This window comes from Nerophis lumbriciformis, linkage group LG03 (genome assembly GCF_033978685.3).
Source record: "Nerophis lumbriciformis linkage group LG03, RoL_Nlum_v2.1, whole genome shotgun sequence".
Taxonomy (NCBI): domain Eukaryota; kingdom Metazoa; phylum Chordata; class Actinopteri; order Syngnathiformes; family Syngnathidae; genus Nerophis; species Nerophis lumbriciformis.
The window spans coordinates 43242691-43261083 of record NC_084550.2 but is presented as its reverse complement, the minus strand read 5'-3'; the positions used below and the strand labels follow the sequence as shown (position 1 = coordinate 43261083).

General features: G+C 40.4%; 2 protein-coding genes across 4 annotated transcripts in view; both read right to left on the bottom strand.

Annotated features, from left to right (window-relative positions):
* sh2d5 (SH2 domain containing 5) overlaps positions 1-18393 on the bottom strand; it is a 29022-nt gene that overhangs the window by 6142 nt on the left and 4487 nt on the right. For 2 of the 3 annotated variants that reach the window (XM_061937797.2, XM_061937799.2), the window contains exons 2-7: positions 13038-13094; positions 12888-12968; positions 6659-6733; positions 6443-6589; positions 5070-5270; positions 4802-4985 (exon numbers count right to left, since the gene is read on the bottom strand). In XM_061937797.2, the coding sequence (XP_061793781.2) occupies positions 4802-4985; positions 5070-5270; positions 6443-6589; positions 6659-6733; positions 12888-12968; positions 13038-13094 (745 nt within the window). The remainder of the gene's footprint in view (positions 1-4801; positions 4986-5069; positions 5271-6442; positions 6590-6658; positions 6734-12887; positions 12969-13037; positions 13095-18393) is intronic. The other variant, XM_061937798.2, reaches the window with a different exon arrangement.
* Positions 14611-16477, bottom strand: LOC140677508 (E3 SUMO-protein ligase ZBED1-like). Its single transcript, XM_072912191.1, has 2 exons — positions 16174-16477; positions 14611-15675 (listed from the first exon to the last, which is right to left on the bottom strand). The coding sequence occupies exons 1-2, from the start codon at positions 16392-16394 to the stop codon at positions 14724-14726; spliced, it is 1173 nt and encodes a 390-aa protein (XP_072768292.1). The 5' UTR covers positions 16395-16477; the 3' UTR covers positions 14611-14723.

Genomic DNA, 18393 nt, shown 5'->3' with positions numbered 1-18393 from the left:
CAGTAATATGCTGTTAAAAAACACTGTAAAGTTTACATTTTATGGTAAAGTTCTGGCAACTGAGCTGCTAGTTTTTGGCAACCAAATCTAGAGATTTTTTTTTTCTTACGGTGTCTGTAAATATAAAATACTTAAATGCCTAGACAATTGTGTAATATTATCATGAGGGGAATCTTTGCACATTTATATTTATGTATTACTATTACGAGAAGCCCTAAGCCGGAACTGCGATGTGGCCCTCAAAGAAAACGAGTTTGACACCCCTGGTTAAATGAGTGTAACTAATAAAAATTGATCAAATCTGGACCGCATGGAGTGCCCGGAACTTTAAATACACAGACATAATTCCTGCATGGTCGCTGCAATAGAGCGGTGTTGTGTGGGTGCCATACTGTCTGTGTGGCGGTGAAAAGTGGAGATTGTTATTTTATTTATTCATTAATGCACACAAGTTAAAAGTGCAATTTCAATGTTGATGATGTGAATTTATTAGGAAAATATTAGAAGGAATGAAAGTTATGGCAAACAGTCAACTATTTTCCCTAAAATAAGCAATAAGGCTATGAAGTGTATTTTATCTGATTACTAAAATAATCAACAGCTGCAGTCCTAGTTACATTGTATACAGTCAGGCTGGATGATTATGGCAAAAATAATTACGATTAATAACACAATTATTCATTATTTGTGTCATTTATTGTACCGGCAAAACTCATCTTTAAAGGCCTACTGAAATGAAATGTTTTTATTTAAACGGGGATAGCAGATTCATTCTATGTGTCATAATTGATCATTTCGCGATATTGCCATATTTTTGCTGAAAGGATTTAGTATAGAACAACAACGATAACGTTTGCAACTTTTGGTCGCTGATAAAAAAAAATCCTTACCTGTACCGGAAGTAGCGTGACGTCACAAGTTGAAAGTCTCCTCACATTTCCCCATTGTTTACACCAGCAGCGAGAGCGATTCGGACTGAGAAAGCGACGATTACCCCATTAATTTGAGCCAGGATGAAAGATTCGTGGATGAGGAACGTGAGAGTGAAGCATTAGAGTGCAGTGCAGGACGCATCTTTTTTCGCTCTGACCGTAACTTAGGTACAAAAGCTCATTGGATTCCACACACTCTCCTTTTTCTATTGTGGATCACGGATTTGTATTTTAAACCACCTCGGATACTATATCCTCTTGAAAATGAGAGTCGAGAACGCGAAATGGACATTCACAGTGACTTTTATCTCCACGACAATACATCGGTGAAGCACTTTAGCTTCGGAGCTAACGTGATAGCATCGTGCTTAAATGCAGATAGAAACAAAAGAAATAAGCCCCTGACTGGAAGGATAGACAGAATTAAGATCAACAATACTACCAAACTCTGGACCTGTAACCACACGGTTAATAATGCTGTTGCTAACAACGCCATTGAAGCTAACTTAGCTACGGGACATCGACAGAGCTATGCTAAAAACATTAGCTCTCCACCTACGCCAGCTCTCATCTGCTCATCAACACCGGAGCTCACCTGCGTTCCAGCGATCGACGGCGCGACGAAGGACTTCACCCGATCATCGATGCGGTCGGCGGCCCGGAGAAGGAGGGAGTCAACCCAGACAGGTGAGGACAGCGGTGCGGCGGCGGGCGTTGTAGCTTTCGACGACACCCCGGCCGCCATCAGAGTCGGCAAGAAACATATATTTCCCCAAAGTTGACATAGCGGCACGCACGTACGGGCAAGCGATCAATTGTTTGAAAGACAAAGCTGTAGTCACGGTAGCGCGTCTGCTAGCCAACTCAAGGTCCTCCTGGTTGTGTTGCTGCAGCCGCCGCGCTAATACACGATCCCGCCTACAGGTTTCTTCTTTGAAGTCTCCATTGTTAATTGGACAAATTGCAAAAGATTCACCAACACAGATGTCCAGAATACTGTGGAATTTAGCGATGAAAAAAGACGATTTAAGCTGGCGACCGACCTATTCCAAAATGTCTGATTCAACTATTGACGTCACGCGCATACTCCATCATACAGAGACGTTTTCAACCGGAAGTTTACCGGGAAATTTAAAATTGCTCTGTATAAGTTAACCCGGCATGTGTTGCAATGTTAAGATTTCATCATTGATATATAGACGATCAGACTGCGTGGTCGGTAGTAGTGGGTTTCAGTAGGCCTTGAAATATAATTAGTTTTATTTTATTTATACTATTAGTTATAAATTAGTAACGGATAAACCACAAGTAAAATAATAATAATAATAATAGTAACAGCAATATATTAAAATTGAAATATAAAAAAAATACTAATTCAGTTTTTCCGTTTTGTTTTTAAATGTCATTCACAACAAAACAACAGATTAGATGTGTTGTGTGTATGATTGTTTGTACATTGATGTTACATCCATGGTGTCGTTCACAACAACACAACAGATGACGTGTTGTGTGTGTATGGATTGTTTGTAAATTGATGTTACATCCATGATGTTGTTCACAACAACACAACAGATGAGATGTGTGTGTGCGTGTGTGTGTATGGATTGTTCTTGCTAGCTTTAGCTGCGTACTTTAGTCGCTGTTTCAAGTGACCGCCTCCACATTATTGAGGACGGGGCGGTTGAGTGTGTTGGGGATGAATTAGCGCTACACGACAGATTTTCCCAAACAAATGTTCCTTCTTCTCATAATGACAACATTTCACTTACATGTATGTCAATATCCCTGATATTCTGCATTTAACAGCCGATTCCGTTTTATTGGCCAATTCTGCGACTACGTCTGCGGTTACGTCAAAGTGGAAATGGTATGACTTACTTTTTTTGAGTGTATAATGATTAGTGATTAGGCAGACTAGCACGCTGTCCCAATTTAAAGTAGCATCCATGGTGCGATCCCAAACTTAGACTATGTTACAGTGCAGGCCAAAGTGTCCCGAATCAGTGTTTTTTTAGATCACAATTTTTTCCAGCTGACTGTTTATACTGCAAGTAAAATATGCTTTTTATCAGACTCCTGTATAACGCACAGTGTGGCCCCAATGTGGCCTCGACATCACTTGCATGCACACTTTGATAAACAAAGGAAGTTGACTGGATTACGTAAATGAACAAGGAAGTCACTACTACTACAAAATGAAATAAGTCTTCACACCTTAAAAATTAATGTTTCATTACATGAAAATAAAGTAATATAACATATGTATATATGTATATATGTGTGTATGTATGTACATAGTGTAATATATTTGGGAGGGTTGTAATCTTTTTATGGCTGTTAGTAGAGGAGACACGGACATCAGCGTGGATCTATGTTAGACTTATTTTACAACTCACTTGTGAGCAAATGCGTCACAGCATCAATTCTGTTCTTTCAACAATCGCTAGTTTTTCGGAATCAAAATATATATTCATACAGCCTATGATTTGTGCACTATTGAAAAGTGATGAGCCGAAAATTCGACCGTCAAAATTAGGCTTTTGTCACCTAAACCGAATGTTGTGATGACACATCTACTTCCTCTGGCGGGCTGCATCTTCCCCCGCGCACACGTATGAGCTACAAAGTGTGTTATTGTTAAAAGTAATTTTAAACCATCCAAGTCCCAGGGTCAAGACACCGACACACTTCCATTATGCCTATGTTTCTGTGGGGGTGTTGTGATTTGGACCATTTTTGATGTTACAATTTACCCCATTTTTGATTCACTATACTCTTAAAATAGCTTGTGCCTTTTGAGCAGCTCATTAACTATTCACACATAATAATTAGCTTAGAATGCGTATTAACGCCTACTGAATATTCCTGCTTAACATTAGATCCTTAGAACACCTTTTGTATGACGATGCTTATTTGAACATTGATGCTTCACATACATCAGTGAAACGTATTGTGCATCACTGAACCTTATGACCTGCTAGTTTTGGCAGAAGTCTATCAAAGTGCATATCAAAACGCGAGAGGAAAGAACACGGCTGTTATTTTCTGTAAAAGAACACATGTATGGCCCCTCTCCAGGGGACTTCCTCTCGTATGGGTTTAAAAAAGATTAAAATTATTTTGGGCAACAGGACTCGTGCCTTCAGGTAATCCAAAGAGCTTGGTGATTGTGTTGCCAACAGTCCACAGTGCAAATAAATGTAACTGATGTGTCTGATAACCTTCATTTCCCTCTGATTAAAAAAACATGCGGCAAAGTGGGATAGAGTCAAGGTTTTTGAGAGTCCCACGCCAACAAGGGACAGCGTTTTTTTACACAACACCCATGAATTGAATTACGATGGAGAACTTGATATTTAATTATCTGTACATTGTCTTTTTATTAATTTCTGTCACAAACTTCTCCATCTCTTTTCCTCGGTTTGCTCTTTACTCGTGTTCCTGTGTACTTCCTACTTCCATAGGGTAGAACAAGGAGCCTGTTGATTCAATTGAGCAACATTGCCACCTGGCTGCAGGCTTGTGTATCGTTCTAACATGAGCACTAGCGTGTAGACACAAATAATGAAAATAGCAACCTCCACCCGCTATTTAAGAAGCAGTGCAGCACACTGTTGTGAGACATTCATCCATCCATCCATCTTCTACCGCTTGTCCCTTTCGGGGTTACTGTGAGACATCTAGGACGTATTTAACATTGATGATAATATGGGACCTTTAAAGAACCAAGAAAAAGCTGCGCACCCATGGGAGCCCTGCTAACATCCTGACGACACCACAACGTGAGGGCCCAACAAGTAACCAAGGAGCGTAGCGTTACCTAATCAAGTCTCGGACTCTCGAGAGCGCCTTGTGAACACTGGGCCCACCTTGTGTGGCGCTCAGACGCTCCTGGACGGTGCGCTGTTTGAGCGGCGTGAAGGTGAAGGAGCGGTAGGCCCCGGAGCGCATCCCCTTGCTGCGGATGGCTTTCTTGCGTACCAGCGAGGGGGAGGATGTGGGGAAGACCTCGTCTTGGCAGCCGAGCTGCTGCTCGCCGGAGGACTTTGGTTTCTACACAGGGGGAAGAGAACGTCACGTTTTTATTTCACCTGTCCTGGGAACAAGCACTATAAAAAGGTAAAACAGGTTGGTGACCTTTGAGCCAAACATCAACCCCAGGAACGGGGCTCTTCTGAAAGACACCAGGGCGCTGACACTGAGCGGGAAGCCGTGGTTGAGAAGCGAGGGGCTGCGTCGAGGCGTCGAATCAGAGGAGAACTCCTGGGTGTCCTCAGGATGCTTCTCCATGTAGTACAGCTGGAAGCAGCGGCACAGCAGCAGGTTCAGGAACTGGGCCTGACCGGGAGATATAACGCTCTGCTTCAAAATGGGATTCATCTTCACCCCTCAGTAAATCGCAGCTTCCCATTGCTGGCAGCACTCGTGCAGCCTCAGACTATGACACTACCATGCATGCTTGTGTTGCCAGCTATTGAGGCAATAATGGTTGTTTGCTGACTAAGTTTTTAGTAAATAGTAAATCTACTCCAAACTACAGTGGTACCTCAAATCAGGAGTACTTTCATCCACGAATAATTGGACAATCCATGAGTTATGTTGCCAACAGTCAAACCCTGGCGAAAAGATAACTTCAGAGGCAGAAGTAACAAAGAGCGCCACGTTTGTCTCGAGTGTTCCAACCCAAAACAGACTCATCAAGGAGCACCGTACCGAGGAAAAGCACCTGCTGCACACCAAACTACTTGATAAACTACCATCATCCGGAAAAAAATTAATCCAGCGAAGCTAATTGACAATTTGTGAACATAATTAAAAGTTAAAATGTGAGCTAACTTTTCTGAATAACTGAATTTTCCAAACTGACTTTAAAAAATGTCCACTGCAGAGGACACTATCTCTGAAAGTACAAGTTTAGAGAGGTTGTAAATAAAAACAGAATACAATGATTTGCAAATCCTTTTCAACCTATATTCAATTGAATAGATTGCAAAGACAAGATATTTAATGTTCGAACTGAGAAACGTAATTTTTTTTGAAAAATATGAGCTCATTTGGAATTTGATGCCTGCAACATGTTTCTAAAAAGCTCGCACAAGTGGCAAAAAAGACTGAGAAAGTTGAGTAATGCTCATCAAACACTTATTTGGAACATCCCACAGGCGAACATGCTAATTGAGAACAGGTGGGTACCATGATTGGGTATAAAAACAGCTTCCATGAAATGCTCAGTCATTCACAAACAAGGATGGGGCGAGGGTCGCCACTGGGTCAACAAATGCGTGAGCAAATTGTTCAACAGTTTAGAAAAAACATTTCTCAACTAGCTATTGCAAGAAATTTAGGGATTTCATCATCTACGGTCCGTAATATCATCAAAAGGTTCAGAGGATCTGGAGAAATCACTGCCGTAAGCAGCAAGTCTGAAAACACCAGAATGAAATGGGGCAGACTTACTTTTGTCACGTGCAGTTCCATTCATGGTAAAAGAAAATGAAGTTATTTCTTACAGCTCTGGCATGTCTGGCTTTGAAAACGTGGCAGTACAGCTGGGCGTCGGCGCTGCCTGGGTTGTGGGAGACAAAAGCAAACTGGGCATCGCTTGGGCGGGCGGTTGAGAGCGACACTCTCCGTAGAGCGTGGGCCATAAGAAGGGTCTGAGGGGCAGGACCACAGGTTGGACAAAACAAAGGATATTCCATTGGTGAGCAAAAACTGAACTGTACCGTTTCGTCCTCGTCGTACATCTTCACGCCTTTGATGGAGAACTTCAGGGACACGGGCCGACTTCTTCTGCATGCCTGTTTGAAAGGAAGTGCAGCAGAACCTTCAAAGTCCAACACTCTGCAAAGCTGTTTTGCCTTTTGTTTGGATTTAGGATGAATCTTCCCCATAATTATATTGAAAATAGAAACAACCCGTTCAACTTTATAATAGTGTTGTTTTAAGTCACATTTAAACAACACTGTCTTTACATAAAAGTGTAAAAGAAAGTTAACATTGATAAGTAAATAAAACATGGGACGGGAAGGGGAATTTGCTCATATTTGCAATGGACAAATACCTTCTATTATCATATTATCACTTTCTCACAATTCCATTTCCAGTTTATGGTCAATATTAAATTTTTTCATTCTGGCTTCTGCAGTTCCAAAAGTGGTACAACAAAGGACTTGTTCACACGGAGGGTCAAGTCCGATTTTTTTGCCCATATCCGACCTATATTTGATTTAAACAGTGCAATGTTTCATATCCAATTCAGGCCTCTTACGTATGTGGAAATATATCGTGCTTATCAAAAAGCGATAAGCATCATAATTATTCGCCAAAATAGACAGTTACAACATAAATAGTTGACAACGGAGCATAGAAAACAGGTGAAGAAAAAATGTTTTAGGGAACTCAGGTGAAAGTTCTACCACTCCTGTCTCCAACTGCTCGCCCACTGACACGCTCTTCAAGCACACATCGAAGCCAAATATACCGTAGAAGTCAAATTACTTGTCCTCTTCCTTCTCAATCTTCTACACGCAATATTTCGGTTCAGAAAATGTTGACTTTGATTGCACAATATCCTTGAAATTGCCAAAAATGCGCCAGTACTCGACTCGAGTGGAAGCCATGTTTAATTCCGTAAACCCTGCAGCGTGTGCGACGTCATGACGTCATGTCCGCATGCGGGTCAGATTGCGTTCATATTAGAATTTACCATTTTTTTGTAATGTGAACGACCACTAAAAAGATCAAATTTGACTAAAAAAATAAGAATTGGGCATCCGACCCTGCAGTGTAGGAGTAAACTGCACTTATTTTTAAATTGTGCCTATCATTCACAATCCTTATGTAGGACAAGAACACAAGTTTTGTCTTTTTGATGCATTCTAAATGGTAAATAAATACGAAAAGTCAGCTTACAATGGGAGTCGCTCTATTCTGCCTATAATATGCGATATATACATGATGTAAGTATATATGTAATGGAGTAACATTCATAATAACATGTAATGTATACATGATGCAAGTACAGTCGTGGTCAAAAGTTTACATACACTTGTGAAGGACATAATGTCATGGTCGTCTTGAGTTTCCAATAATTTATACAACTCTTATTTTTTTGTGATAGAGTGATTGGAGAACATACTTGTTGGTCACAAAAAACATTCATGAAGTTTGGTTCTTTTATGAATTTATTATGGGTCTACTGAAAATGTGACCAAATTTGCTGGGTCAAAAGTATACATACAGCAACATACATTATCAATTTTGGTGATGTAGAAAAGTTACAATGAAATCAAATTAGCTTCATGGCATGGCCTTTTAACTTCATGTGAGTGATTATGATTGTACCTGTTGACTACTCTGAGCCCATTTAAACAGGGCTCATGTGATGCAGCCAATAGATTCTGTTACAAACGCGAAAAAGGAACTCCGCAGATCTGAAAAAACTAATCATTGACTTGAACAAGTCAGGAAAGTAACTTGGAGCCATTTCAAAGCAGCTTAAGGTCCCAAGAGCAACTGTGCAGACAATTGTTCGTAAGTATTAAGTGCATGGTACAGTTTTGTCACTGCCACGATCAGGAAGAAAACGCAAGCTACCACCTGCTGCTGAGAGAAAATTGGTCAGGATGATCAAGAGTCAACCAAGAACAACCAAAAAGCAGGTCTGCAATGAATGGGAAGCTGCTGGAATACAGGTGTCAGTGTCCAAAGTGTCCTTCTGAAGCAAGCCCTTGCTCCAGAAGCGACATCTTAAGTCTCATCTAAAGTTTGCTGCTGATCACATGGACAAAGATAAGACCTTCTGGAGGAAAGTTCTGTGGTCAGATGAAACAAAAATTTAGCTGTTTGTCCACAATACCCAGCAATATGTTTGGAGGAGAAAAGGTGAGGCCTTTAATCCCAAGAACACCATCAAGCATGGTGGTGGTGGTATTATGCTCTGGGCCTGTTTTGCTGCCAATGCAACTGGTGCTTTACAGAGAGTAAATGGGACAATGGAAAAGGAGGATTACTTTCAAATTCTTCAGGACAACCTAAAATCATCAGCCCAGAGGTTGGGTCTTGGGCGCAATTGGGTGTTCCAACAGGACAATGACCCCAAACACACAATAAAAGTGGTAAAGGAATGGCGAAATCAGGCTAGAATTAAGGATTTAGAATGGCCTTCCCAAAGTCCTGACTTAAACTTCATTGAAAACATGTGCACAATGCTGAAGAAACAAGTCCATGTCAGAAAACCAACAAATTAAACTGAACTGTACCATTCAAGAATGTCAAGAGGAGTGGTCAAAAATTCAACCAGAAGCTTGCCAGAAGCCTGTGGATGGCTACCAAAAGCGCCTTAATGCAGTGAAACTTGCCAAGGGACATGTAACCAAATATTAACATTGCTGTATGTATACTTTTGACCCAGCAGATTTAGTCAAATTTTCAGTAGACCCATAATAAATTCATAAAAGAACCAAACTTCATGAATGTTTTTTGTGACCAACAAGTATGTGCTCCAATCACTCTATCACAAAAAAATAAGAGTTGTATAAATTATTGGAAACTCAAGACAGCCATGACATTATGTTCTTTACAAGGGTATGTACATTTTTGACCACGACTGTATATATGTAATGTAGTAACATTTATAATAACATGTAATATATACATGATGTAAGTAATGTAGTAACATTCATAATAACATGTAATATATACATGATGTAAGTATATATGTAATGTAGTAACATTCATAATATGTAATATATACATGATGCAAGTACATATGTAATGTAGTAACATTTATAATAACATGTAATATATACGTGATGTAAGGATATATGTAATGTAGTAACATTTATAACATGTAATATATGCATGATGTAAGTATATATGTAATGTAGTAACATTTATAATAACATGTAATGTATGCATGATGTAAGTATATATGTAATGTAGTAACATTTATAATAACATGTAATAAATACATGATGTAAGTATATTTGTAACGTAGTAACATTCATAATAACATGTAATATTTACTTGGGACGATGTGGCGCTGTTGGGAGAGTGGCCGTGCCAGCAACCTGAGGGTTTCTGGTTCAATCCCCACCTTCTACCAACCTCGTCACGTCCGTTGTGTCCTTGAGCAAGACACTTCGCCCTTGCTCCTGATGGGTCATGGTTAGGGCCTTGCATGGCAGCTCCCGCCATCAGTGTGTGAATGTGTGTGTGAATGGGTGAATGTGGAAATAATGTCAAAGCGCTTTGAGAACCTTGAAGGTAGAAAAGCGCTATACAAGTATAACCCATTTACCATTTATTATTTTGCTCATTTAAAGCATACAGCGTCTCGTCAATTTAAAAAATTACGACATTCGCTTTTTCCTTGGACAACATCACTGATTATTACTTACTGCAGACTTAATGAGAGCCAACAAACATAATAAACAATCACTTACTGTACAAGGTCTGCTGTCACTGGGATGCCAACTGATAGGATGTTGATATATTCCCGCTTAGATGAAGAATAAATCGCAGAGAAAAAAAAATGGGATGAAACCAAGTGTCATTTCCGGGTTAAAATTGGATGCCAACATTGACCAACTCGTCGGATTACGTCCTCATCCTTGTCAAGGTGAGAGGTATTATTTGTAATCTAGAATACACTTTCACGAGCTCTGAGGCGAAAAAGCAGCTCACCAGCTGATGTCAATATAGCAGCACAAGCTAGTTAGCACCCTATGATCACAGCACCGCTAAAGATAGTTTGCATTAGCGCTTATAATAACATTATCGCTAATACTTGGTTAATATTCAGGTCATGAAATGTAAATGGAGTATTGCTGGTGCTGTTTGGATGGTTATTTAGAAGGCTTTATGGGGGGAATGGAGGACCTCCCATGGATTCCACTGTTTATTGAAGTTAGAATGCATTAAAACAATACATCCGTTTTTTCGTATCTCATAAAGATTGTAAACAATAGGCAAAAGAAAATAGAAAAAGAAAATAAGTGCAGTTCCCTTTAAAGCTCAACCAAGATATTTCTGGAAATACAGCTGCATCGCAATTCATTTGAATATCTGGTTGGATTGGATTTCACAAGTCCAATTAAAGGGGAACATTATCACCAGAATTATGTAAGCGTCAATATATACCTTAATGTTGCAGAAAAAAGACCATATATTTCTTTAACCGATTTCCGAACTCTAAATGGGTGAATTTTGGCGAATTAAACGCCTTTCTATTATTCGCTCTCGAAGTGATGACGTCACAACGTGACGTCACATCGGGAAGCAATCCGCCATTTTCTCACTTTCGTCGGTGTGTTGTCGGAGGGTGTAACAACACGAACAGGGACGGATTCAAGTTGCACCAGTGGCCCAAAAATGCGAAAGTGGCAAGAAATTGGACGAAATTTGTTCAAAATACGAGGCTGTGGGGAAAGCCGACGAAATGGTCAGTCGTTTGTTCCGCACACTTTACCGACGAAAGCTATGCTACGACAGAGATGGCAAGAATGTGTGGATATCCTGCGACACTCAAAGCAGATGCTGACATCAACTCCAAAACTGGACAGATCAGCTTTCAGGAAAAGAGAGCGGATGAGAGTATGTCTACAGAATATATTAATTGATGAAAACTTTATTCATTACACGCGGTATGGTTAACCTGAGTGCTGAAATCGTGGAAAAATATATGTTCTTAGCGTGCCTGAAATGGGCTGTCTGCACTCTCAAAGTGCATGTTGTTGCCAAATGTATTTCATATGCTGTAAACCTAGTTCATAGTTGTTAGTTTCCTTTAATGCCAAACAAACACATACCAATCGTTGGTTAGAAGGTGATCGCTGAATTCGTCCTCGCTTTCTCCCGTGTCGCTGGCTGTCGTGTCGTTTTTGTCGGTTTCGCTTGCATACGGTTCAAACCGATATGGCTCAATAGCTTCAGTTTCTTCTTCAATTTCGTTTTCGCTACCTGCCTCCACACTACAACCATCCGTTTCAATACATATGTAATCTGTTGAATCGCTTAAGCCGCTGAAATCCGTGTCTGAATCCGAGCTAATGTCGCTATATCTTGCTGTTCTATGCGCCATGTTTGTTTGTATTGGCATCACTGTGTGACGTCACAGGAAAATGGACGGGTGTATATAACGATGGTTAAAATCAGGCACTTTGAAGCTTTTTTTAGGGATATTGCGTGATGGGTAAAATTTTGAAAAAAACTTTGAAAATAAAATAAGCCACTGGGAACTGATTTTTAATGGTTTTAACCCTTCTGAAATTGTGATAATGTTCCCCTTTAAGACTTACGGGACCAACAAAAAGCTCATTAAGTTTTTGCAGTTCTTACATAACATTCAACTTCTTGATATTTTTTCCAAATTCTACAGCGACCCTGAGTTTCAGGCTGTTAGTTGCAAGCTATAATCGTCAAAACGATGAAGAGATACGTTGTCACTGTGTGTGTGTAGTGGAATGTGTGCATCTATAAAATAGAAGTTTGGCTTTTTGAATTGAATTAGAGTACAAATACATATAGTTTACAAAGATATTGGAATTTATTAAAGTGCACTTGTATATGCTTAAAAAAGTCAAACCAGAACAGACAATTCTAAAGCCTATAAATACAAATCCCACCACAATGGTTTTGCTTTTTCTTTGTACTATTACCGGTACTCCCAGCAAAAAATGTAATCTATTATGTGTGAGTTATTTAAATTACATTCATTCATACATTTTAACAGGTTTGATGACAGTTAATTCAATGTATGCGTAACACCACACATTTGGAAACGAAAATAACATGGGAGCCAATTTATAACAAAAAAAGCAAAGCACCTGAGCCAAGTTAACTCTTTTGCGTCTCGAGTGACAGGACCCATGACAGCCTCAGTGCAACTTTCGTTTTTCTCACAAAATGACATTGAATTCTAAACCTTCTGTGAAACGTGACATCACTCACCTTCAGGGCCGTCAGGTGCCTGTGCAGTTCCTCTATCTGCTCATCTAGGCAGCGGTCGTCCACGGGGAAAGAGCCTACATACTTTTGAGCAAAGGCGAAAATTGTGGGAACCACTGTAGTGATTCATTGTGTAAAGATTGTGGCGCGTACCTCAGCTGATCGTATCACGGTGCCATCCTCTCCGACTGGTGCCTCACCCATTATGCTCTGCAAAGCCACACAGGAAGTTCAATGGTGGCACAATCTGAATACAATACACTGATAAGAATGACAGTAGTGTATCTTTCTACAGTTATTTATAAATTCGGAAAAGCACAAGTATTTTGCCAAGGTAATGCCAAAGTGTGACAGAGCAGCAGTATTTGTAGGGCACAGCAAAACATCTCTTCATCCTTCTTTCTAACTGGAAGCAAACTCTACGATACATGAATTGGGACATTATTGTAGTTTACATAGGGCTGCAAACATTCATCTGTAAAAAGAAAAAAAAGTTTGCATTGGCTCAAGAAGAGGGAGAAAGAGAGAAAGGGGCATAAAGAAACTGGAGAAGTTGTCAAAGGCTTTGCAATTTAAAAGTGAAAAAGACAGACATGATGAAATGTTTGCACTGTGAAACAAAGCTGACATTTCACCATAGCATAACAAATGTATTCAAACTAGTGGTGCAACAGATCAACATTGATCCGTTCGGATCAGTATCTTCAGATCGGCACACACATGATCCGCGGTTTGATTTATGGGGAAAAAAAGTTTGCGCATGTTCAGTTCACACTAGGGCTGCAGCTAACGATTATTTTTCTATCGATTAATCTATAGATTATTTTTTTCGGTTAATCGATTAATCTATAGATTATTTTTCCTTTTACCGATTATTTTATTTATTTAAAATTAAGATGAAAAAAATAAATTTAGGCCAGTTTTTTCAAAAGGCATGGCTTTTATTTCAAAAAAAAAAAAGTATGGCTACTCAGTCAACATTGAAAACATGGCAAAACATTCTGTAACACTGTAAACATTTGTGCCAATCTAAATATTCTGGAGCACTGTAAACATTAAGTATTGCTTTTAAAATGTGCAAAATAAACATCCAGTCCAACACAGTACACTATAACCAATTCTACTCATTCCAGTGAGTGACTAACAGTTGTAATGAAGAAAGGTTAGCATGTCTACATGCTCTGGGGTGAGGCTGGTTCTTTTCTTGTTTACAATATTCCCAGCAGCTGAAAATAGGCGCTCAGAAGGGGTCGATGTGGCTGGAACTGAGAGGTAAGACCGAGCCAGCATTGCCAGATTTGGAAACGTTGCCTGATGTTCTTTCCACCATTTTAATGGGTTTTCATCCTTGGAAATGGGGGATTCTCCAAAATAAGACACTAACTCGTTTCTGACCATTTCAGCATCATTACTGTCATTGTTGTCTTCCTCATTGTTGCTGAGTTCATCTGAATCTGAGCCAAGAAGTGTGTCTAGTAAAGATACAGGCCGCCTGTCAGCATCTAGTCTTTCCACTTGCATTGCTGTGCCCTGTTGAGCGTGTGTCTCCTTTTCCCTTCTTTTCTCCTCCAGAACTATTGCATGCAGCTTGTATTGAACTTTTAAACACTCATCTGCAGTCAGGAATTTCAGCTTCCTGAATCGTGGGTCAAGTGCAGCTGCTAATATGCACACATTTGGTCCATCATCTTTGAATGTGGTCTCGGCTTCCCACCTGGATGTTATCTCACGTGCAGCAGTGACCTGGAAACACTTGATTGATGCATTTTCAAAAGCAGTTTGTGTAGCCTTCCGAAGCCCTTTGACCAGCAGAGGGACAGCGGAAACTGTTACATAAGATTATCCACTCAGGTACACAGTTGCACATTCAAAAGGTTTCAGAACTTGTTCAAGTTCTTCAAGCAAGCTCCACTGGTCAGCCTTAAGATCCAGAAAATGCTTCCCTCTTTGAGTGACCTCCGGATCTGACAGAGTTGCTGTTATTGGCCACCTCTGCTCAAGCAGGCGACTAATCATGTAAAAGGAACTGTTCCATCTCACAGACACATCTTGTATGAGGCTGTGGTCTGGAGAACCCATTTGTTTTTGCTTAACCTTTAGTTTTGTACTGGATAGCTCACTTTTTCTGAAGTGCTCGACCAAACTTCTTGCTGCTCCTAAAGCTCTGCTGATGTGGTTGTCCTTTAGAGCATGGTTAACTACAAGCTGTAGAGTATGGCCAACACATCTGAGGGATGAAACACCATGTCTTTCCTCAAGATCTCTTAAAGCTGCAACAACATTTGCAGCATTGTCATGTACAATGACTTGTACTAGTTTTATGTTTATTTCAAACTTATTGACAACATCCTCAATCCAAGAGGCAATGTTTTCTGCAGTGTGCTTTTCATTGAGGGGCATTGTTGTCAAGTTAATTGGGGTAAGCTCCCACTCATCATTAACAAAGTGAATGGTGACACCAAGGTAAGCTTCAGTGGCCATACTTGTCCATGCATCAGTTGTGAGTGTCAGTTTTCCTTTCACATTTTTCAGGATTGCTTTGACTTCATTCATTTTCTTTGTGTATTTTTGCTCCATAAGCTTAGTGAAGTGGGTTCTTGATGGTAGTGTGTAGCCAGAGTGAAACCGTTTGATCATTTTTTGAAACCCTTCCCCTTCTACCATATTTAATGGCCTCATGTCTATGACCATCATTTCCAGGACACCATCAGTCAGGTCAGCGGCCACTTGGGGTGTGCATTCAGTCCCATGCCTCTTTGGAAAAAAATCCTGGACACTGCTTTGTCGTTTGCTGCAACATAAGAGACAACAATTAATTTTCATTTTAAATATACCCAAATACAGCTTACTTTAATACAAAAGGTTAATTAAACTACACACATTATCTTGTTAAATTGGTTTAATAACACAACAATGATAGTATGATTAAAGTGAAGTTAATTGTTCGTTTGTACATAGTATATGTAACTGTTAATGTTGTAAAAGGTATTTGCACAACTTATTAACGTTAGCGTTAAAGATAGTATATGTAACTGTTAATGTTGTAAAAGGTATTTGCACAAGTTATCAACGTTAGCGTTAAAGATAGTATATGTAACTGTTAATGTTGTAAAATGTATTTGTACAACTTATTAACGTTAGCGTTAAAGAGGAGCGCGTCTTTGTAAACACCGAACAGGCACGCCAAACGCGCCTCTCAGAGCAAAACGGTGCTTTAGTTTATGAATTTACAACGCAGATACAAATGACACATTCATGTTTTTGTGTAATGATGACAACGTATACTCACGCGGATGATTGACTCGTTGATGGTGATGGGAAGAACGCTGTCGGATGTTTTCTTTTTAGATGCTCGTTCATAGCCGTTGTGCTGCTGTGATACGCCATTTCCGCTCGACACAGTGTGCATAAAACAACATTAGGCCGTTTATTAAAATACTCCCACACTTTTGACGACTTTTGGCGTGTTTTTTTCCCCTCGCTCGCATCGTTTGCTCTGCGCTCCGCCATGACAGTGGTGTGACGTAAATATGCGACGCTTCGACGCACAAAAATGACGTCGACGTATTTATGTAACCGATGACGTCGACTACGTCGACGCGTCGTTTCAGCCTTAGTTCACACACAGCATGGTCATGGCGAGCAGAGTAACGGAGGCGCTTGAACGCCCCGCGCCATTTAAATCCCCTGTATGGGAGCATGTTGGCTTCCCTGTCAAATAAAATGATGAAGGAAAGAGGTTAGCGGATAAAACCGTGACTCTGTGTAATCTAGCATGGCCACGCATTTGAAGCGACATCACCCCGGTGTTTCACTGACAGGAGTGAAAACGAAGGCTGCGCCATTTAAAGCAGCCCCTTGTTGCACAATCAAGACTGGGCGGCTAAAGCCATCACAAACGCTATCGGTGTGTTTCTAGGTGCAGACATGAGGGTTTTAAACACATGCTGAAAGTGCTTGAGCCATGTTACGACATCCCGTCGCGCACACACTTCAGCGAAAAGATTGTGCCAGATCTTTATGAGCAGGAGAAGAAAAAAGTTGTGGATGAACTATCCTGAGCATCATCTGTTGCGCTCACGACAGACGGGTGCATGTCCAGGGGAACGGAGAGCTATGTGACGATAAGCGCTCACTTCATCACAGCAGACTGGGAGGTGAGAAGACACGCCCCCTCTACGAGAGTCACCTTGCGCAGGTACTGACACAAGCAGTGGAGGAATGGAAGATATATCCCAGTCACAAGTGATAATGCCAAAAATCAAATAAATGCAGTGAATGAGGCAGGACTGAGACCACAGATAGGGTGTTTTGCACATGTAGTGAATTTGGCATCACAGAAGGGAATCTCAGTCAATAGGATGGAGCGCCTCCTTGGGAGGATCAGGAAGGTGGTTTCCTACATCCACTGAAGCACAACAGCTGCTCTTAAGACAAAGCAAGAAATGCTCAAGTTGCTTACTCATAAGATCATACATGATGTCCCAACAAGGTGGAACTCCACTTATATGTTGGAGCAGCAGACAGCTATATACTCTGCATTGACCCACAAGACCCTGAAGACAAATGTCAAAGACATCATCACCCTGTCTGATGATGATGTGAGAGCGGCAGAGGAGGTCCTCCAGCTTAAACCCCTCAAAACTGTTACATATCTGCTGAGCACTGAAACTTCACCATCTGTGTCAATGATTCTGCCACTGAAGTGTGGAAGACAGCACCATCACTCGAGATGTCAAGAATACCATTAGAGAGAACCTGAATCCCAGATACACTTCAATACTGGAATCCAGATCTACTGCCCTGGATTCCAGGTTCAAGTGCCTGTCTCACATGGACCCTGCCTTACGCCAGAGGACATACAGTGACCTCACCACTGAGATTGTGAGCAGTCAGGGCACTGAAGACTGTGATGAGGTAAATAAAAATAATATTATTTAAAAAATTATAAATTTTAATCTAAATAAATTAGCTTTTCCAGTAATAATAGCTTTTATTAAAAGTTATTGCCACATTTTCATGTCTATGAAACATGTTAAAAAGAAGATATTAATAAGCAATTATACAAAAAAAAAAAAACTTCTCTTTATGGTTTTTTTTGTTTTTTTGCTGATCCGAAAAATGATCCGATCCGTGACTCTGATCCGAGAAACGATCCGAACTGTGAGTTTCTTGATCCGTTGCACCCCTAATTCAAACTAGGGCTGTCAAAAACTATGTTCCTTTAAAAGGCAGGCTTTTTTTTTTACGCGTCCTGACTCGTTTTGATCCTCAAGCCATTCTGTGGCCTGGAAAAAACGTGGCTGCTTTCACTATTTTACCTATGAGCCACAAGCGGGGAAAGAGTAAGCAGAAAAGCACAAAGAAACGGGTACAATATAGAAATACCAAGTCCAAAGACATGACAAGTTGTTACCCCGACAAGACAAAACTTTATTTATTTATTTTTTTAAATCCGGGATCGCCGTGCGACATCACTTTAGAACAAAAGCCTGCGGCCGAGCATGCA

Coding starts and splice junctions, on each gene's coding strand:
- LOC140677508 (XM_072912191.1), bottom strand. CDS start 16,394: ATGGCGGAGCGCAGAGCAAACGATGCGAGCGAGGGGAAAAAAACACGC. Junction 15,676..16,173: donor TCAACGAGTCAATCATCCGC/GTGAGTATACGT, acceptor CTTATGTTGCAG/CAAACGACAAAGCAGTGTCC.